A 22,055-nucleotide genomic window follows, 5' to 3' on the forward strand; every position below is an offset into this window, starting at 1 on the left:
GTGACATCGAACGAAAGCAAAACAGGATGATGTAACAACTGCTCAAATTACTTTTCGCCCTAGAGATTATAATTTGATTGTGATCTATTTGGCACTTGCCTTGTACGTGGGTTCATGATCCTTTAGTTCCTCGAGTGAGACGTCCACTCCCATCACTCCTACAATGGTTTGGTCCTTCTGTGAAATTGAGGTCGAGGCTGAACTTTAATGCGAGAATTGCACGCAATTGCTTATCCTTCACGTAGATGAACACTCAGATGTAAAACGTACAAAAAATGCACACTGTGTTTTAATCTTATGCAGTATTATTATTCTTCCTAGATCACCCGAAAAGCGTTATGGTGAACACAGCTGCGAGTCCGGAGCAGTGAGCAATTAGAGCGCTTTCGCCCATCTGAAAGCTTGATGACAATAAAAAAAAGACTTCCAGATCATTATTATTCCTCCACAAACGGCAAATATTATTTGTAGATTATTGTTGATTGTTCCGCTATGATCTGCCTGGGACCAGTACGTCAAATAGGTAGCACTGTTCAAAAATGTGACATCCATTACAAATTTTCAATTGAGCTTCGCACATATAGTTGACTGGGCTGTCTTCTTGTTACAAATTTAGTGAAGAGCTCTTTTTTTCGTAAATTTAGCAGAGAACATGCTTATGGAAGAAAAAATCAAAATACGGTAGGATATTTTATAACCTACACAAATGGTAAGCTAAAAGAATAGCGTCCGCGCAAGATTGACGACTAACCATCTGGATTTCATGTTTTTCGATTTGCCCTGAAGCAAACACAGAGGTGTTTACTCTAACGCATACTTAAAAATCTTGTAGCCTCTAGCACAAGCACCACAGCTCTGATTAAAACAAATAAGCCACTGACCGTTCCGTGTGTCTTGTTATAGACTGGCAGTGTGACTGTTGTTAGCAGACCTACCCCCTGGAAAGTGGAAGAAGGCATTAGAAAAACTATCTGCACTCGGATGAATCCGGAAATGCTATAAGGAAAGCCCTTCGCACCCCGGAGTCTTGATAAAAGTTTGTCCACGTGAATTGCTTGTCCCCAGAGAGCACCATTGGCCGACTGAGCACCTTGATGTATTCCTGCGAGAAAATACATTTTTGTTTTAATGCACGATAATAACTGAAGTGCTGTTTTGACGCCGTCCATTTGTTTCTAATACTCATCGCATTTGCGCTTCTCTATGTGTTTGCCTCCTTCTCACGCTACTAGAGTTATCATTTTAATGTGCAAGAAGCACGTTCTATTCATTCCATTCCATTCATTCAGGCACTAAGCCTCTCGTTTTACACTTGAACTCAACGTTTGTCTATACCTTATTGTGAGCGCAACACAATAATTTTCTACTCGAACACGTTTCCACTTGGATGGAAATTTCTCGCTTACCTGTACTCTGTATCTGCTTGCACCAAACGACGTGATGGCAGTAAAGTAACCTGTAACAATTAAAAAAACAAAAACAAATTCGTAGTTTCGCCCGAGGGGCGAAGACCTGACTGCGATAGCACGGCCTACCATTGCGCTTGAACTTCTCGGACGGTGTTCTAAGTATACGCGCGTCCGACTAACGCTGATGTACATTGCGGGTGCGCCAACCGCGGTGGCTCAGTCAGCTAAGGCGTGGCGCTGCTGAGCACGAGATCGCGGGATCGAATCCCGGCCGCGGCGGCCGCATTTCGATGGAGGCGAAAATGCAACAACGCCTGTGTGCTTACATTGTAGTACACGTTAAAGAAACCCAGGAGGTCAAAATAATCCGGAGCCCTCCACTACGGCGTGCCTCATAATCAGAACTGGTTTTGGCACGTAAAACCCAAGAAAGAAGGAAAAGAACAAAATTTGACACCCTTAAAAGCTTTAACATCCCGTGTAAGGCCTGTAATGACATCGCAAAGGCACCACTATACTGCTCGTAAGGAGCCGCGCAAGTAAAATTACATCGCTTTGAGGTTTCAGCCCTGATATTGCTTTGCACTTTTAATATTTAATTCTCTGAGAAGATTTAGGATAAAATTCAAGCGCTGTGAATATAATGTCTTATAAAAATGTTTTGCGGGCTGCTGTTCTTCAAATTCTGAGGAATAAGTTAGTTTGGAATGTAAGACCTGGTGTGAGCAACTTTATTGATTGAATAGTGTAGCAATATAACCTGCATATACGGCATGGATAAGCGAATAGCGTACGTATGCCTAATTATATGCGAAGCCTCACGGCGACGACGACGACGACGACAGCGGCGAAAATTTTCCTGGAGTGTCCATATAATTGATATCGCAATAGAAAGCAAGAGAGCGCTTTGGGTGCAATATTTGCGGATTGACAACTTCAAAAAGTGTAACTAACAGGTAAGAGACATTCTGTCTCCTTTTTCATATGACTGTACACTTTCTATTGCCACGGGATCAAATCCCGGCCATGGCGGCCTCATTACTTTGGGTGCGAAATGTGAGAACGCCCATGTACCGTGCACTAGGTGAACTGTAAAGAACTCCAGGTGGTCAAACTTAATCCAGGGTCCCCGACTACGACGTGCCTTATGATCAGATCGTAGTTTTGTCACGTTAAACCCCAGAGTTGAATTCAATGCTATTGTCCCATTCAGTGGCGGAAAACACCAACTGTACATTAGCAGCAAAAGATGCGCTTGATTTTAGTGTCGCGTGGTGCCTATGGCCAACTGTAGTGCTACGCGTATCACACCATCGTAAAAAGCGTGTTCAGAAAACCGTACCTCGATTTTTGCAAGCGAGAGCCTTGAGTGTAGCGTACGGTATCGGGTGTGGACCGACCACGTAGGTGAAGATACGAATCTGCGAATCAAAGATGTCATTGATTAGGGTACATAAGTTCCAAGGCTTATAGCAAAGGTATTTACGTAGAAACAAGAACAAAGTAGGCAAATTTTACGCTTAACATCTTCAAATTGATCACATTTTCAGATATTAGCTGGTGATAGGTGCTTGAATTCTCTTTGATGTCGTATTCCTCTGACCAACCGCTTCCTTTTTTCGTTCATGATCTTTCTCGTTATTTCTTTTTATACATCGTATCACGGGGCAGTCATTGACACCTACCTTGAGATCAGCGTTCAACTTTTCTATGAGAGGCGTAGGGTCCTCGGTTCCTCCATCCGTGAAGATCATGATCATCTGAGTACATTCCGCACCAGCGTGGCCCGTCTTGTTCTCTTGGAACTGCAAATAACCAGACATCGAAGAGGATATCATAAATAGAAGATAATGCAGTGGTAACTTCAATCTTCCAACCTGGCTTTCAGAAAGGCATCTCAAATAATACAGATTCCACGACAAACGTCACCTTAGTGTGCAAAAAGAACATTACAAATATTAATATAGATGTCAAAATGCGTCAGTTGCCAGGCGCTTGCCAAAATTCGATAAAATATTCATTGCTGATTGTCTGCCATAGAAAAGTCGAAGGTTAAAACACATACGCTGAGCCGTACACAACGTACTGTAGAAGTTCTACATTAACGCCCGAACAGGGACATCGAACAATTATGATTCAATGTTAACGTCATGGCTTACGTGACAATACTACACTTTTCTACATTTTATTTGTCTTCAGTTACATCGGCACAGATATTCATGACTGTTCCGTAATATGATCTCCGAGCTTTCATTACCTCTTTGAAAGATTTCTTTTTATTTTCCGAAAGTAACATGTAAACGTATATATTTCAACATTTTGAGGGCGTTTCTGTTGAATTGTCGTTTGACATCAGGAAATATTAGTGCTGTTCGTTACATTTTTTCTGTCTCTTTTTTTTACAAAAATAAACAATGTATTCGCTCAGTGCTCATGCACCTGCCCACTTGCGTCATATTCAAGAAACCACGGACCTTGTCGAGCCGTTTCTTGGCCTTTATATTCCACATCTGTACTTCAGAATGTGATGTTCAAATAAACGGCAAATGAAAATTCAGCTCACGTGATTTCTTTCTCGTTGCGCATTTCTGCCGAAGTGCTAAGATTTAAATTAGTACAATAATTTCCAATGGCCTGTGAATACTGTTAGACGCTTTTAGCAGGAATCAACATTGTGGTCACGTGTGCACTCAGACTGCTGCGTGACTTACATCAGCCATCGTGCGGAAGGCGAAGTCGAGTGCGTGCGTCAGGCTCGCCGTGCCGCCGTCGGTGACTCGATCAATGCTCTTGGAGAGGATCTGGAGAGACGAGAGGGAAGGCCGTAAAATGTACGCCTACGGCACGAAGCAAGCATGGAAACAAACAACGTACAAATGGGACTGTCTCCTGCTTGAGAAAGCGAAATACAAAATAAATGTGAAAACCGGTTCTTCCCACCACTCTGTAAAGTTGAACATCGTGGTTGATCACATTTTTGTTATGTCGTAGTATGAAAGATTAGCTCACTAAAAATGAACAACTTAAGACTAAAAATTTGTGAAAGCGTTTTCCAAGATCTTCTATAAATTGTTTGTTAAAAAAGTTACTTTTGCATTTGCTTTCTCTGCTTTGCTCAGATGAGGATTATGATTAGGAATAATCTTTGGCTGTTTAGAATGATTCTGTACCGTATCGCTCCTCTCATTGAAGTATGCTATGCCTGGACACATAATACACTTTAACCTCTTTTTCGTCTTAACGTCGTTATGCTGGTGTGCTGATTAACCTTCAAATAGCAGCGTGACACCACTTGACCCGTTATCACGCCAGCAAATAGATGAGGTATCGTGATTCCTGTGAACTGCTAAATTCTTTGGCAAAATGTGTTTCTGCTTTTTCTGTCGCGCTTCTACAAACTTACTTTCGTGAAAAATACAAGGTGTGACCACTGTTTTACCGGAGGTATTCACCGCGGTAGCTAAGTGTAGCTATCGCGTTGCTTTGCTGAGGTCGTGGTCACAGGTTCGGTACCGGCCACAGCGGCCGCATTTCGATCGACGCGAAATGTAAAACGCTTGTGTACTTAGATTTAGGTGCACGTTAAAGAACCCCGTAGTGTCAAAATTAACCTGTAGACCCCTCACTACAGCGTGCCTCACAATCAGATTGTAGTTTTGGCACGTAAAACCCCAGAATTTATTTAAAATGTTTGACATCACAATTATTTACACATTTCATGTTGAAGACTCACATTATAGATTCTATTCAGCTTCGTTTGTCATTTACATTCACTTACACTCCTGGTCATCAGTGTTTTATGTGGGGGCAGAGGGCTACGTCTGCAAATGTCGTTCGCCTTGGGGTGAAGTATTGAAATGTATAAAAAGAGATATCCTGGATCAACCAATGCAAGCATCAGCTTCTAGAGACTCTGAAGTTTCAACTTACAGGAGAACCATCAGCAGCCCGAACTGGGGCTTCACCAAAAATGAGGGTTTATGTTTCTCTAGCTTCACTATATTCCCTTCGTTTTCATGTTTCTCTCTGGCCAACAGCGATTTCTTTAACGTGCGGGTGCTCGTATAATACGTTACATCACGGTAGTATGTCGTTATACTGTGCAGTATCATTCATGTCCTATTGTGACGGCAATGCCTTACCCTTTTGTTGCGCCGGTTGGCTTGCACCAGCGTGTCGAAACAGGATACCCATCGAACTTCGCCCGCGAACTGAAAAAAAAAAGAGGACAAATAACGACGCAGCAAAGATCGCACCAGCGTCGTCGCCGAAAAAATACTGCAGAATGGTGGTATTCACTTGAGCAATTTTACAGGGTTTTTCATACATATGGTAAGGGCTTTTTCTCAAAAACTTGACACAGCACTTTACAATTACCGCATAAAGGCATGCGTACATGATCTAACAATTTAGTTTTCTATTCACTGTCCTAAAATTATTTTTCTTCCTCTCTCTGCTTTGTTTTTTTTTTATGTGCAGATAGTTGCAACAGAATACAGCTGAAACGTAATCCAGACGGATAACCTAATGCCTTGATTTTCCTTGTACTGTAACTTGTACTGTAACTACAACATGGCAAAATATTATTTAAAAAATATTAATAAATCATAACTACAACAGGCCAAAAAAATAATTATGTGTTGATTCGTCAGTGCATCAAAACATCTGACCACATAAGCCGTAGAGGGTCGAGTACTTATGCGATTTTACTTTTAGCGCCCGTTATCTGCACCCTTCAAGGGACTTTGAGCAAAAAGCCAGAGCCGTTATCCGGGCACTCAAACGAGAACATCCGAGCATTCAAACGAGACCACCTGGGCATTCAAACAAGAACATCCGCGCATCATTGCGAGAATAAAACGAGATCATCTGGGCAACCAGTCAAAACTTGCGGTCAAAACATGCGGGCAACCAGTCAGAAAATGCGGTCTCTGGCCCCGAACTCTTTGTACAGGACCGCATTAACGCTAGTTACTCTCCAAACAAGTTACAAAATATATTGCTTCCGAGTTCTTCCTGATATTTCTTCACAATAGCACTCAAGCTGTAGCTTCTAGTACGCTGAATATTTGTTTGTCATTTCCAATAGCGACGTTCAAAAGGCAGATTACAGGGGACCTAAGGCCGCACATTTGCAGCCGACCGCTTTGATGCGACAAGAAGAAAAAGTGGCGACAGAGGCAGAGCGCGTTGGACTGTTACAAGAAGAAACGCCGTTGAAGGCGACGGCACCACAGGCAGAAAAAGATGCCATATCGCAACTATTTTATGCTTACATCTACTCGCGATTATGGGAGAGCCAGCAATATTTGTTTTCAGCTATACACGCGAGGCGTCAATGCTGAGTGCATCTTACAGAGAAAAAAAAACTCATTCATACCGAGGCCACATTGACGAAATCATTTTCCTCAAAAGTCTTCAACACCGACTTGACAGACAACTTCATGATCTCCATGGATGGCCCGTGCATGCTTCCGCTCCTGAAAGCGCGAGAACTGGCTTAGCAAATATTTTTCACTGCAGTCTCCACAAAGATTGTAAGCAACGGCGGTGTTCTTTCAGTTCAAATATTGGCATTTTCTATCCGAGCGGCCTTTCGACGCAGAGACTCCCGCTCTCGCCTAGACCCCAGTTTGGTTTGTAGACAGACAATTTTCTCAAAACAATATTTTCGGGGCACGACGATTTAACTTACGCTGCAGGAAGCTGCAAGAGAACTGCTGCTCTTACGGAAACCTTGAGCGACGGCCCCCAAATTCTCAATGCGCAGACGTTCCAATCTTCACCTCCGAACACTAGTGTTTGTTAGCCGACAAGCAGCCATGAGACTTAATCTTTGCTAGTTTTGACATCCAGCCTTACTGTGTTTCTGTGGTGAGTGTTGAAATTGCCATAATGCACTGTAAAATATTGGAAGCTCAGTGGCGATGACAGTAGACAAACTGGAAGCTCAGTGGCGATGATAGTAGACAAACGAAAGAAAGCATTGGCTCTTTAAAGGAGAAACCATATCAGGCTTGGGTGTCATTTGATCGAGAACCTAATAGAGAAAGATCAACTTACGTGTCCATCAATACGATGACATCCTTCGGTGAACTGGAACCGTCTATAAACCTGTGAAACAAAAATGTTCTAAGTAGTAGTAGTAGAAAAAAAAACTTTATTATATGCAGAAACGGGACGGGCTTCAACCCCGGTCCCCCAGAGACGGTAGGGGGTAGGAGCTACGGCAATTGATTTCAATTATCATATACAGTTAAAGGTTCATTTATCAGTAATGAAGCCCCATCGACGATTTCTCAGTGGTTGGCTGAAATGGCCACTTATCTGTGCATCCAAACTTAGCGTGACTCTTTATGAACTGAATTTAGTTTGACTTACCAAGGTCTCATCCGGACGTCGAACAGGTCGGGCTTTCCAGGGGCGACCTTCCAACGATTTGCTGAAATGCAAAATAAATTGATATTCTAAACGCTCTCAATATTTTTGTTGACTTATAGGCCATTGTGTTGTCACGCAAGAATGAATGACGCACAGTATACCATACATAGAAAATGTGCCTTAGAAAAAAACTGTCCGTAAAATAACAATTCAACCAAGCTTGACGTTGATTTAGGCGTAGCCTGAGCGTCTCTTCAGAATGTGCAAATCTCTGTCATGAGCTTTTTTCCTTTGACGGTGAGAAACTAGACGTTCGCGCCGCAAGCTATACTAGACGTGTAAACAGTGATGGGTTAAGAATCCTTACAACCATTTATCTAATGGATAATGAGATCATCTAACCTCTTGGCCTACAGTATTCAGTCATAGCACTCGATTAGTGAGACTTTCCTTCATTTGCATCTTTACGCAGGCGTGCGTCAGGGATACTGTGCTCCGCATCTTAACTGCACGTTACACAACTTTGTTAGAAATATAATCGTAGCTTTTCCGGAAGTTTCTCGTAACATAGCCTTATACCACAAAAACATGCGTAACTTCAAAGAGCATGCAAATGAATTATTGAAATCTGGGAGCCTATTGACTTCCTTCCGAGAGCTCTTACAGAGGAGCGAATTATTCATGCGGACTTCAATGGTCTTCGGTTTCAATAATCATTGAAAACGAGCGTGCGATGGTGGTACTGAAAGCGTAACGGATGCGGCTAACTGGTAATTTTTTTCAGTTTATTAGTTGACGAATATAGAGATTGATAGTGGACCTGTAGAAGGTGGACGAATCATTCCACTTCTAACTTCCACAAAACTCTCTCTCCGCTCACACATTTCTTACAACACTACTCATTCGCAGCATTTATGTTGTCGTCGTCGTCGTCATCGTCCTCGTCCTCGTTGTTGTTGTTGTTGTTGTTGTTGTTGTTGTTGTTGTTGTTGTTGTTGTTGTTGTTGTTGTTGTTGTTGTTGTTGTTGTTGTTGTTGTTGTTGTTGTTGTTGTTGTTGTTGTTGTTGTTGTTGTTGTTGTTGTTGTTGTTGTTGTTGTTGTTGTTGTTGTTGTTGTTGTTGTTTCAACACATAATTCTAGTTCTTTTTTTTCTAGTTCTTCTCATAATATTCCTCTTTCTCATTCTCCATTTTCTATTCTGCCTTGCTGCTCTCTTCCTGTCTGGACATATCGGTGTGTCACGAGAAGGCATGTCTCCCAGTACAACAGCCGCTACCAGCTCCTTAAACAGTCTACATCGAAAGTTCAAAAAATATATATTTGCCTTTAGGGATTTCTCGCCACCTTCTGGCAAGAACCAGCAACTGAATTAACGTCCCAGAGAGTGATAGATGAGCGCAGAAAACTGCTGTAAAGTGCGCCTCGAGAATGAAACAACCCTCGAATTCGGCGACTGCCACGCATAGTGTCCCATGAGTAATGGCGAATGTCGATGCCGGCAAGCTATACGCTGCCATGCATCGGCGCCGGCGGCCTTTCCATGCGTGCACACTTCTTCGGCGGCTCGGCTCCACTCCGCGAACCAACAGAGGCGCCGTTGAGCTCTGGTGGAGACTGATGATGGAAGAGAACATTAACGGGCCCGCAGGAGCTGATCCCTGCGCTTTTGGCGCGAAAAATGTCCGCCTTTTTCTTCAGTTATCATGATCATCCTTTCTCACTTTTGTTATCTTCAGTGTCGACCCCTCTCTCTTTCTTTTTTTTTCATTTATTCTGTTGCGTACTCAATACTGACTCATTGGTTATGGCGTGGTGCTGTTTAGGACGACGTCGCATATTCGATTCCCAGCCGCAGTGGTTGTGCTCTGGTAGCGACGGTATGCAAAGGCGCTGGCGGATGTAGTATCGTCCAAAAAAGTTTACAGATTATGTGATCTCATAAAACGCTAAACCACCCAGCAGCCTTTGAATGTAGCCAGTAAAACAATACATCACAATGTTGTTCACATATACCAGTAGAGGCTGGAAATGGGAATACCAGGCTGAGGGGGGGGGGCGCGTTTTGAGGCTGCGGAGATGTTCAGTTTTTTGTCAGATCCCTTGGTCCGTAAACTTTTTTGGTTGATAGTACACTTCCTTGCACGTGAAACAAGCCTAAGTCACCAAAATTAGTCCTGAGTTCTACGATGTCACCTAAAAACTTGGGAAGTGTATGTACCTCAGCGCCATCTTTGTTCACGTGAACCGTGAGGGAACACTGCATGTTCAATTATATCCATTCTCCAAGTGTCCCGGCCCGACGAGTCCTCGCACGACGCTATACCTTTACGTCTTCGAGTTGCTTTCACCTGTGTATTGCGCTGCCCTCACGTTGCTTGCACCTGAGCCTATAGCACAGGGTATAGCCATCGCGTCGTACGGGAGGACACGGAGAGAGAGAGAAAGAGAGTGAGGGACGTATATATAGATCAAAGCTGATTTCCCTCACTCTCCTCAGGGTGGCTCGCGGACTGCTTCCAGAGACAAAATCGATCAGGCTGACACGGTGCACCGCTGCGCTCGGCGCCGACGAGCTTCGATTGGAAACCAGGCCGCTGCACGACTACTTTTGGCGGCCGACCTTTCCCCACACGCTCAGCCAAGCCGCACAAAGAAAGGCTGTGGGCGGCGAGGCATAGGAAATGCACCGTCGCCGCTATCAGCGCAGCCACAGAGACAGCGACGATATCGTTATCTTTTTCCCTTTATATTTTTTCTTCCTTCTTTCTTTCTGCCTTCATTTCTTTTTTCTTCTATTCTTTTTGCCAGAGGTACGGCGTATTTCGGGCGTTCTCCGAAACGTTAAGGTTGCACCTCCTTCACCATTACCGGCCGGCATTTTTTTCTGACTTAGTTTTTGTAGTCTCGACCATGTTAAACTGCACTTGACCCGTTCTTTTTTTTTTTTTTTTTGCGTGAAGGGCAAAACGTTTGAGACTCGTCAGACGTCGAGTACGCCAGATAGGTCGACCTGAACGTCAAGACGGATGACATTAAGAAGCTGGGCTTGTCATCTCGCGCGGGTGCTCCTGAGGCATTTTCGCAGACCTCCGCGCAGAGACAGCAAACGTAAGATAAGGAATTGAAGTTCACAAGAAGTATACTCATATTTGAGTAACGGGGTTCGAACTGCGTAATAGAAGGCTCCGAATTAAGTTCAACCATCTGGGTTTCTCCAACGAGCCCTCAAAAGCTGGGTGCGTGAGAGATCTTGCAATCCACCGCCACCAATATGCGGCCGCCGTGGCCTGGAGTGTACTAACTCAAACAACTCATAGCAGAGCTTACATCTTCACCTCCCAATAAACTCTCTCACTTCGTGTCTTTCTCTTCACAGCGTGTAAGTGGTTCGGGGCAAACATTTACCGGATTTGACAATTTCCCACAGTGCGCTTAGTAGATCGCACGCTGTATAAACTTCCCCCACGCGCCCTGCCTAGCCATTCTTTCCCTTTCACGCGTTACTTCCAATTTTCAGCTCTCTACGACGTTTAGTTCAGTTGCGCGTTTGCGCTTGCGTGTATGTGTTTACACGTGTGCGCTCAGGTATCTTTGTTTACACGTCTCTCGTTCACGCATACGCATTCGTGTTAACCCGTCCCTGCTTTACACTTGCGCTAATACCTTTAGATTTGTTTTTTAAACCGCTTCTACTGATGCAGGCCGAACTTCGCTGAAAAAACAAAAGCTTCATCGCTATTTCTGAAATGTCAGCGTTGAGTTCCCTAGGTGCAATATTAATGGAACCTTGAATTGTATGATTTAAGGTGGCATTCATGAGAATGACACGAAAGCTTTTAGGATCCTAAAGATATTGTGAAACTGTACCGCCATGTGTTTTTTTTTTTTTTTTTCATACGTGCTACTTCCCAAGAGCTGCTTAGCCAAGATAGAAGCTTCGTCTACCGTTACACGAAGTAGTTCACGTGGTCCTACGAACCCTCTTCTTCATTAACGAATAATGAAACTTACTTGAATATATGGCCCCCATATCACCATTAAAAAACGAACCTGAACAGTTTACGAGTTGTCGTATATTTCTTTAAACCGTGTTGCTTTCTTAATTCTTGAATGTGTTTATACACTTAGAGCGTTCTATAATTTCTGTAAAATAACGTAATTCGCAAACTTGTATCCTTTGGTACATTGTGGTGCCTAGACATCCGAACAGATTGTTTGCAGAATCTCAACAGGCATGAGTCGACAAAAGGATTAAGGCTATAGTCGTTTATGTACAGTCTATGGAGTCTACAGCGAGACGTCTGTAAACTTCACATATACTGTCTAAATACAGTTTTGTATAAAGCTATATACCCTGTCGCTCTCCATATAAGGAGTGGCATTACGCGCGTGTTGAGCACATACCTGGGAACATCCGCATGTACCCCACTTTGCTTCCGAAGTACTGCCACAGGAGATCCGGGTCCTTCTCGGCATTCTGTCGAAAGGCTGCGTCCAAGGCCTGCGACCACTTGAGTCCGTTCAGTACCTCGGCGTCTGTGGGGGAGTGATTCACATATTGCCTGCCTCTTTGCACTTCTGTTTTTAAGCATGAAATGCTTTTAGCTCCAGTTATCGGCTACCTTCAAGTGACCTTGAGCCAAAAGCCAGAGCTGTTACCAGGGCATCATTGGGAGAACAAAACGAGATCATCCGGGCAAGCAGTCAAAACTAAGAAAATGCGGTCTCTGGCTCCCAACTCTTTGTTGCACACCCTCTTCCCCCCACCCCTGTTCCCTTCTCGAAAACAAATTAGGGCTACGAGCCGCGATTTCTTTTATTGCTATACACTTTCTTTTTAGACATTAGAAGTTAACTACGGTAAAAAGGGATGCAACACAACTACCAACTTCCTTAGTAACAACTTATTGTCCCTGTACATTGCTACAATCTGACATCACACCTGTATTATTCACTGTTTCTGTCCCTTATCGTAATTGCTTAACTCATACGTATTGTTGATGCGTGCCATCAGATCAGTAGCACAACTCATATACGACATTTCGTGATTTCGTGATTCGTCTAACATGACGAACACATTCGTTAACTCTAGAAATCAGTTATTTGTTTCGTTAGTTAGTTAGTTAGTTAGTTAGTTAGTTAGTTAGTTAGTTAGTTAGTTAGTTAGTTAGTTAGTTAGTTAGTTAGTTAGTTAGTTAGTTAGTTAGTTAGTTAGTTAGTTAGTTAGTTAGTTAGTTAGTTAGTTAGTTAGTTAGTTAGTTAGTTAGTAAAAGGGGAGAGGGTAATATATAAGAGACTCCCACCTTCGTCGAAGATCTCCAGCGGGACGTGTACGCCAGAGAAAGTCTCGTTAATGAAGCGGTGGAACTTTTCGCTGTAGCGAAGCGTGCCGTCGCTTTCCGTGAGTTCTTTCATCAGGACGGCGCCCACCTCGTCCCGCTGAATGGGGGAGAGAAAAGGCGGTGTCTGGGTTACAACTTGTGGCGTTGGTCACAATTTCCTTTCAATGCCGCTCTTGTGCTTTCGAGGCTAGTTAGAGGTGTGGGAACGCTTGTCACTGTTTGTTAAGGAAAATGATATTGAAAGGGAGGGTTCCTTCGAGAGATCCCTAATGTTGATAGAATCAAGCGCTTTGCTAGGTGTTGTTTTACGCTTTTCTTTCTGCTGTATGTTTTCGTGAAATAAAGAAAGCGATTACTGTGGAAAAGTGAAAACGTAAACTCAATACAGTGTTATCGCAGAAAATAGGAGTTCTCAGATGTGGTGTTGCACTTGATGGAGTAAGCTTGTAGTGTGAACTATAGAAGTGCTATATATATATATATATATGGCCTCTGTTAAAACTAGTTGAAACCTAAACACTATGGAGTGTGCCATTATTCAGTCAGAGAATGAAACAAAGTTCGAGTTCTATGTTGAAGCTTGTCCGTAGCCTTCCTGCTACTCTATTCGCTTGTTAGGCAACAACCTTAGCCACATTTCATCATTACCTCTCTAGTAGATCATTACAAATTCGTAGCCGCCGAGCATTCAGCATAAAAAATCGCGAAAGTGGCCAAGCCTTTTCCTCGCTAAACTATTTACTTTGCCCGCATTCAGCACCAAAGTTATGGCATTCTTTTTTTCTGTATCTGGTTACATCCGCATCTTTTTTTTTTTTTTTTGAAGTTTGAAGGTTGAAGTTTATTTGCAGCGCAAGAGCAAGAAAAAAGCATACATCTTAGGTAGTCCATTAGTAGGTCCCTAATGCTTCATCTCGATAATACTGTGCAGAATGCAAAGCTAATACTTATGCAAGCTTACCAGTGGGCCAGTTGGCAAACGTTACGTGCAAACCGTACTGTTTCCTTACTTCGCGACTTCGTGGCGTCCTTGCGCTGACCAGACATGATAAAAACAATAACAAAGATGGATGATAAGCGAAGCTAACCACCATCACAACAAATGGAGGGTATAGGTACCCGTTCACAGTGCTGAACGCCGGCAGTTCTCCCTTGATTAATAGTTCCTTGCACATAGCGCAAACTCTAACTTCAGCAAGGTATTCTCCACTAGTAGCGTAATGTTTATTCAACACTTCCAAGGCATTGTGTCGCTGTTCGTCGGAGGGGATCACACTGATGAGGGACAATTTGTAGTCGAACCACAAACGCTTGCGTTCGATGTCTCCGGTTTGCTCGGCGGCGTGCTTAGCAGCATCCGCCCGCCATTGCCGCTAGCGATTCCTTAATATGAAATTGCTTCAAAATTAGATCTGTCCGTCACGTAAGACAATGAACGGTTCATACCCCCTTAAGCAATGTCTCACACCCCCGTAAATGTGGCCTCCCCATCACGACGTCAGAAAAGAAGTGAAATTCTACGCTGGAATGATGAGCGGCAACGGAGCCAGCTGTGGAAGAAGACAACGACAAACGCGGGAGCAGTGGCACGAGCGCGTTCGTGCGGTTGCGCCGATGGGCGCCAACGTGCCAGCTGTAGAAGAAGACGAGGACGCTCGAGCCATTGCTAATGATGATGGTTTCTGCGAACAGACACGGACGTTCAGGCTAAACATAAACAAGCTTCGCTTGTAAAACTACTACAGTTGCTAATGACGGAGCGCCCTTAGCGGAGGGCCGTACTCTCACTCAATCACTTTCTAGGTTAATTTCGCTCTCTTTTTCAAGCGAAGCTTGTATTGCCTCACAAGTGTCGGTGGTAGTGCTTGTGTGGTACAAAAATTATAGAGGTTTTTACGTGCCAACACCACGATATGATTATGAGGCACGCCGTAGTGCGGGACTTCCGGTATAATTTGGACCATCTGGGGTTCTTTAACGTGCACCTAAATCGAAGTAAACGGCTGTTTTCGCATTTCGCCCCGATCGAAATGCAGCCGCCGTGGCCGGGATTCGATCCCGTGAGCTCGTGCTTAGCAGCGCAACACCATAGCCACTAAGCAACCACGGCGGGTGTGGTGACGGTGGTGTCACGCTAAACCCCTATCGAAAACCTGTTGAAAACTCGCGTCTCGTACACTTGGTATATACCAAACTTGGCATAGAAGGGTAAGAATGTATGAATAACATCACTGATAGGTCATGACATCAATAACATCACATGCTCGTCAGTTACCTCACGATTAACGATAATAAAATTACGTGGGGCGCATACCCGCATTGAATATGCGGGTATCAGCCAGGGGTATGCGGGTATGAGCCAGGGACAAGAAAGACAGAAAGAAAGCAAGCAAGAGAGAAAGAAAGAAAGGAATCCGATCAATCAGGGTCGTTTGGTGTGTCGCGGGGAGGGAAAGGGAAGGAAAGGGGGTCGGCGCGTGCTCCGCCGGGCTTCCATCGCCTCAGATCAGTTTCGGCGTCAGGATGGGAAGGCCGCTCGTAGTGCGTTCCGCCGAGGAGCAGGCTGCGTTTGAGCAACGGCGCCGCGAACTCGCTCGGGAAAGGACTCGTCGTCGACGTGCCGATTCTAGCGTGAGGGCTTCCGAAGCACAGGCGAAATGTCAGCGAAGAGCCGCGGACCCCGAGTTGTGGGAGCGCGATGTTGATGCCAAACGTCAGCGAAGAGCCGCCGAGTCAGAGTTTAGGGCTCCGTGGTTTAGGGCAAAAGAAGCGGAATGCCTGCGACAGCGTTGTCTTGCCACAAGCTTCCCTTATCCCCATTTTCCTGACAGGGGACGGCTGGTGATATTTTTCTGACCGCACGCGCTGTCATACGGCAGAGTATAGTTAAACGAATCCGTTCAGGCCTTCTTATTCTCTATAATTACACGTTCACAGTCTGTGGACTAGCACATGACCATCATTTCCAACGTAACAAGCATGACAACTCATAACAGCGACAGGAATCTTGCCGACACGTTCCAGAGCCTTGCGACGTGAAGGAAATTCTAAATGTAGGTCTGCCAGTCCTCCTGTCTCATCTGCTTCGTGTAGCTTGACCAATCATGACGCGCCAAATGTAACTGACAGCATGCGGGTGATCGAGAATATGCTGCCTCCAAGAACAGAATTTTATAATTCTATTATACTTCGCTGGCTGTTGACACCCTTCAACTATAACGCTGCGCGGTATTACTGAGACAGGCGCACAAGGAGTCAGAGGAGGCGGAGAACACCACGGACTGGACCGCTTGCCCGAAACATGGGACGCACTTCCACCGACTTCCCCCCATCTCCGGTGATAAGCGCCGCCGCTTCGTTCCGGACGCATGCCGCGTGCTCCTTCCTCTCTGCTATTCTCTGCTCGGGCGCTCATTCCTTCGGGCGGCGCCATACATCAGCCGGAGGCGGTATGGCAGTGGACGAGCAGCGTGGCCGACGAGAACCCTTTCGTCGTTGGCCCTGGCTTTTTAGCCCCCGTGGTTTCTTCCTTTCTCCTTTCTTGTTATTTTTGTTTTCCCTGTAAGATGCGCGCGAAGAAATGAAAAGCCCTGTCCTGTTGGTGCCGATACCAAGGAGGTCCGCCATGATGAATGGCCGAGAGCAACCATGACGAGAGATTCCTTTTTTTTTCTGTGAGCGTGTGAGCGTGAACGCTAGCCTCGAGGAATGAAATAAGCAAGCAGCAACAAACAAGGTAAAGCTAGACGAAAGAAACGGGGGTAGAAGGGGTGGAAGACAACCGCAGAAAGCTGAGCTCTTGCCCCAGTGCCACTCTGGTGGCCGATGCAGGTTGACCCGCGCTATCGAGTTCCACTGAGCGGAAGCAAGCGTGCCACAGGAAGAAAATGATAGACGACCTCCACCTTTCCACTCCATTTTTTCTTCTTCTTTGTGGCAACTCTAAGAAGTCACAGCCTTGGAAGTGGCGCTAGCTAATAGAACTTGAGCTACTAGGCTCATGATGCTACGAGTTCTCCGCCCATATCGCAATCCCTTCATGTTTCCTGTCCGCTGGCCGTGCCGGTGAAATGCACTACATTGAGAAACTTGGGGCCGCTTGCAAAAAAAAAAGCAAGTGTCAATAACTTGGCGCACGCTAACTTGATGAGTGATAGATGTAAAATATTTCTAACTTGCATTCTTTCTTTGCCGTGAAACTTATTCTGAAATAACTTATTGTCACTTGCTGGTCGCCTTCCTACCAATTATCCACAGATTAAGTTCTTCGTGCAAAGACCCCTGGACTCAATGCCTTCGCATGGAATGAAAAATAGGCTCGAAGTCCTCAGCAGACGGACGAGATAGAAGCGAAACGGCGCGTTGCGTGAAACTCGCACGAAACGGTTACAGCGCGCAACCATTGGCTTCGGCTGCGGTCGGACGATTTGTGGCAACTCCGTGCGGATGCAGACTGTAGCTCAAATGCCGTTCCAATCCAGCTCAAATCCTGTTCAAATCGAGCGCTTAATGTAGCTCCAACGCTGCTCAAATCCGGCGCTTGTGTAGTTCAATTCCAGCGCTAATGCAGCTCCACTGACGTGAAACCTGGGGAAGTGCGAAGCAGTGATGCGCCGGTGCAGGAAGTAGCACTAGAGGGAGGAGCAATCGAGCGCTTGTGGGGTGGTGGCGCCCTCTCCTGCGCTGCGCTTGTATCAGTCTGGCGTTTCGGAACCGAATTTAACGAGTTTCTGCTAATTAATGCGCTTAATTCTTTATTATTCCTGTCTTTTAAATTGTTTTGAATCATGTCTGTTTATTTTGAACCGGTTTTGATCAATTCTGCACTTGGTTTGAGCACTTGTTTGTGAGCATGATCCCGACGGACGCCGCCGAAAGCCGGGGCCCCTAAAGTGCTCCGCTCTTAAAGTATAAATTTAGGGATTCTACGTGTCAAAACCACAATCTGACTATGAGGCACGCCATAGTGGGGGACTCCGGATTAATTTTGACCACCTGGGGTTCTTTAACATGCGCCCAATGCACGGTACATGGGCGTTTTTGCATTTCGCCCCCATCGAAATGCGGCCACCGCGGCGGGGATTTGATTCCGCGACCTCGTGCGTAACAGCGTAACACCAAAGCCACTCAGCAACCACGGCGGGTAGGTATTGGATTCAATTAGTTTGCTGCCGTATGTGGTTATAGGTGATATGATGATGAGGTCTCCACAACCGTAACAAAACACTCGGCAATAATACTCGGTGAAGTGTGTTATTGGTTTATTTTTGTTGTTGTGGTAGAGGCACAATGTGACAAAAAAATAGGAAGGACAGAGCTGGACAAAGGAGTGAAGAAACTGTTCCTCCTAAACTTCCTACGTCGAGCTCCGGTATTGCCAAGAAACCAAAACACGTGGTTCGAAAGAAAACATGAAATAAAAATCGCGCATCTAATTTTGAAACCATTATTTGATGTCTGCTCCTACTTCCGCGAACGAAATAGGCATTAGGCCTAGTTGAACACACGGTAACGAACCGAAAGGACACCTTTGAGGCGACACCTCTGTGGACCTACGGCCGCACAAAGGCAAGACTAGTGAGTAGTGGCGTTTATAGTGACCTGGCGTTGTTTTGCAAAAGTATGGACCACTGGGCGAGTCGGCGTGGGTGTGGGTGAACAACGCTAAAGACGAACCCAAAGAGTACAAAGGACAAGACGTAGCGAACGGTGTGTGTAGTGAGTACGGGGCTTATGTCTACTCGGTGAGAGAGCCGTTCGCAGCCAGCACCCATGAAAGTGGGGGGAAGACGCGAAGATAACTTCGCTTTAAAAGTGAATAATTCTGACAGTAGCAGGCGACGTTTTTCAAATCCACGTGAACCGCAGGTGCATAGAATTTACTCATGTCAGAATTGGGGTGATCCACTTCACCAGCAACAGCGACAGATGGCAAACAGAAGGGTTTGTGAACGACGCAGGGACTTACCGTGAGATCGGACGCATATTTGTGCTTCACCACTGCCTCCTCCGCCTTTTTCACCAAACGCTGCGATAGACAACAGTTAAAGTGAGCACAGTTTAGCTAACTTCGCAATAACAACACCATCAAATTATTCAATTTATTTAATGAATTCATTATTTATTTCATTCATTCATCAATATGTAATTATTTAGCTTGTAAATCGACTAATCAATAAATATTTATTTGTTATTTTTATAAGCAGCCCACAGTAAACGATGTCCACATCGAAAATTCGGAGCAATCGATGCCTCATAACTCCAGTAAACAACTCCAGAAGGAATCAGTGCATTCCAACTTGCTCTGTTCGTCGTCCTTGAATGAATGAATGAATGAATGAATGAATGAATGAATGAATGAATGAATGAATGAATGAATGAATGAATGAATGAATTTGCTTAAAGAACAGGTAACGTTACGGCTTATGCTGGGGCACAAAAATGGGTAACAGACAAGAGAACAGGAGTACACCTCGTAGTGCTTTCACACCAGCGTCAACTGTACTAATGACCAGTGATCACTGTTGGTAGCGGTAAACAAAACACAACTTAATGTCAAGCATACTATATTCTTAGTTCAAAAATGTTTGACTGAGACAAAAAAACGGCTTTAAAACATTAATCATGCAAAGTCTTTGTCATGCCCGCCAGTCGTGTCACAGCACGCCTCTCTCTGCGGGCATTCCTGTGGTTATCTAATTTTTGACATAATTTTTTCGCACTTTTCAAGTACCTTTATCACAGTTGGACCTTTTGCTCCGTAGTTACCATAACTGCGCTGTCTTGACATTTGGGCAGAGATATCGTAAGGATTCTATTCGAATTCTTCTGCCTGATCGTGCTTCGGCTGTGATACGCCTAGCGCCGCGCCTACATTATTACCATAATCGGCCCGCCTTTAGCGGTGGATGCTAAGAAAGTAATTAAATTGAGCAAACGGAATCGATGAATTTTATCGGTCCTGTATTATCAGGCGGCTGGGTCTGTGCCGATATGCAATACAAAGGACTTGTCACTAAATGGCCATTCCACGAAACCAGTAATCGTTTCAGGTACCTGGACCGTTATTTTCAGGTGCAGTATATTCTCTAGAACACATTTTCTTTTTGCTACAAACAATATAGACATCTTCTGTTTGCTAACGTGAAACTTTGCATCACTGGCTGCTATATTCTAAACATTTATACCTTGAGTGCGTTTTTCTTGCGCTGCAAGTTCTTCTCCATCTCCAAGGTCATCTTCAGCAGCAGCTCCGTGCCGTTCACTTCCACAAGGCTCAACTTGTCGGCATTCTCGTAGCTCTGCATATGCGGCCAAAGTGTGGAGATGAAATAATAACAATAAAAGATAAGCATTGCTGGCAGGAGAGGATTGGGACAGCAATCTTCTTGTACTAGCACTTCCATCCATTATGCTCGTACATTGCAAACAACAAAACATCGCGTATATAAAGCACATTGTGCGTAAACTCTCTCATGAGAGTGAACGAGAAAGAACTCCATCGCCATTTCGAAGACATTTCGTGCAGATGATTTTACTGTTAACTGAAGTCTATTCTCAGCTTAGTGTTTCGTTAGTATTTGCTTGGCGTCGACGTCATAAGGGGCTGCACCGTCTTTGACAATTTTCTTTTGCATATTTTGCTTTGTTTTGTTTTATTTGTTTTATAAGTTTATAGAAACCGAGTCGGTAATCTTAAAAGTAATGCCTGATCTCCTAACCAACAGGTGATATACAATACAAGAGGTCAGAGACGTAACAAAGCCGCAGTTAGTGCTGCGGTACATTACAATCCTGCAAAGCCCTAAATTCCTGTAGCCCCTGCATATTCTTTATATAGAATAAACCACAAGAGGTGCGCACACTGCAAATCCTACGCAACATCCAACCGTGATATTCGAAAAATGATTAGCGTGATAATTTCAGACTCTGGAAGTTTAGCGTGTCATTAACAAACTAAATTTTACCCCACTTACAGTGTTTTACATCAGCCGTCAATCAGCGTATCGCATAGCCCTCAGGCCATACGTTCACCGGGGTTTCTACTTAGGAAAATGTTTGTTCTTTTCCTCGCTTTTCTTGAGCAGACCTCGCACGTTTTACTTTTTAGAAAAACGTGATTCTGCCTATTTCATAGCTTTCTGGTATTTCTTCTGTTAAGCGTACTTAAGTAACAACGTACGTTCGGAAGTGACATTTCATAAATAGTTTATATGCAAGGCATACTCACATTTCGTAGCGTCTCGATGCCCGATATCGAAGTTAACCTCGTCACCAAGGTCGTATCCAGCTCGTTCGCCCATCGGTATATCCTGGAAGTACACCAAAGCGAAGGCTTTGCGTTAGAACATTAGCGGTACTTGTTTTTGCAACATGGATAACCAACTACGCACTTCAACGACCACTCGATTCCTGCACTTACTTCTGGACAGCAAATCTCATACAGAAGGCTAATAGAAAGAAAACACAAACCCCAAACGCTATTTTGGTGACAATGATGTCCCAGCTTTGAGGGTTCTGTTCACTCTCATTGTCGACCTCGGCTAATGTGAACGCTTAGCCCCTCGGAAATTTGCGTCATTCTGATGTTATCGAAAAGTCTGCGAAATTGCCAGTGTCATCTGTTGCCGTTTCAGAATCTTCGCGAGCGCAAACTGTCTTTCATAGAATGCCTAACAGAATACTTTTGCGCAGTGTTTAATTTCAGAAGTCTGAGTAAAGATCTGGGCAAATTTTCCCCCAAAAAAGTTCTCAAGAGTAGAAAGGTTCGTAAGTACAGGTGCCATTCAATAGTGATGCTGGACATATCCTTAGTGACACACGCCATGAGTTTCAACTTTCTAGTTAAGAGTTTTATTTGGACCTAAACGCTAGAGGTTTACCAAACTCACTTTCCTATAACGCTAATTGTCTTCCTTAAAAA

At 44.5% G+C, this 22,055-nt stretch overlaps 1 protein-coding gene across 1 annotated transcript in view; it reads right to left on the bottom strand.

Annotated features, from left to right (window-relative positions):
- Positions 1-8: 8 nt before the first annotated feature.
- The window catches only part of LOC119461083 (voltage-dependent calcium channel subunit alpha-2/delta-1-like), a 143,197-nt gene continuing 121,150 nt past the window's right edge, over positions 9-22,055 (bottom strand). Inside the window, exons 2-17 of the mRNA XM_037722265.2 lie at positions 21,363-21,444; positions 20,320-20,433; positions 19,101-19,160; positions 13,094-13,229; positions 12,195-12,326; positions 7,791-7,851; positions 7,473-7,523; positions 6,790-6,889; positions 5,552-5,620; positions 4,121-4,210; positions 3,095-3,214; positions 2,752-2,830; positions 1,407-1,456; positions 1,019-1,102; positions 882-938; positions 9-177 (exon numbers count right to left, since the gene is read on the bottom strand). Coding sequence (XP_037578193.2) covers positions 85-177; positions 882-938; positions 1,019-1,102; positions 1,407-1,456; positions 2,752-2,830; positions 3,095-3,214; positions 4,121-4,210; positions 5,552-5,620; positions 6,790-6,889; positions 7,473-7,523; positions 7,791-7,851; positions 12,195-12,326; positions 13,094-13,229; positions 19,101-19,160; positions 20,320-20,433; positions 21,363-21,444 — 1,378 coding nt within the window. The 3' untranslated portion in view covers positions 9-84. The remainder of the gene's footprint in view (positions 178-881; positions 939-1,018; positions 1,103-1,406; positions 1,457-2,751; positions 2,831-3,094; positions 3,215-4,120; positions 4,211-5,551; positions 5,621-6,789; positions 6,890-7,472; positions 7,524-7,790; positions 7,852-12,194; positions 12,327-13,093; positions 13,230-19,100; positions 19,161-20,319; positions 20,434-21,362; positions 21,445-22,055) is intronic.

This window comes from Dermacentor silvarum, chromosome 8 (assembly GCF_013339745.2).
Source record: "Dermacentor silvarum isolate Dsil-2018 chromosome 8, BIME_Dsil_1.4, whole genome shotgun sequence".
NCBI classification, from domain to species: domain Eukaryota; kingdom Metazoa; phylum Arthropoda; class Arachnida; order Ixodida; family Ixodidae; genus Dermacentor; species Dermacentor silvarum.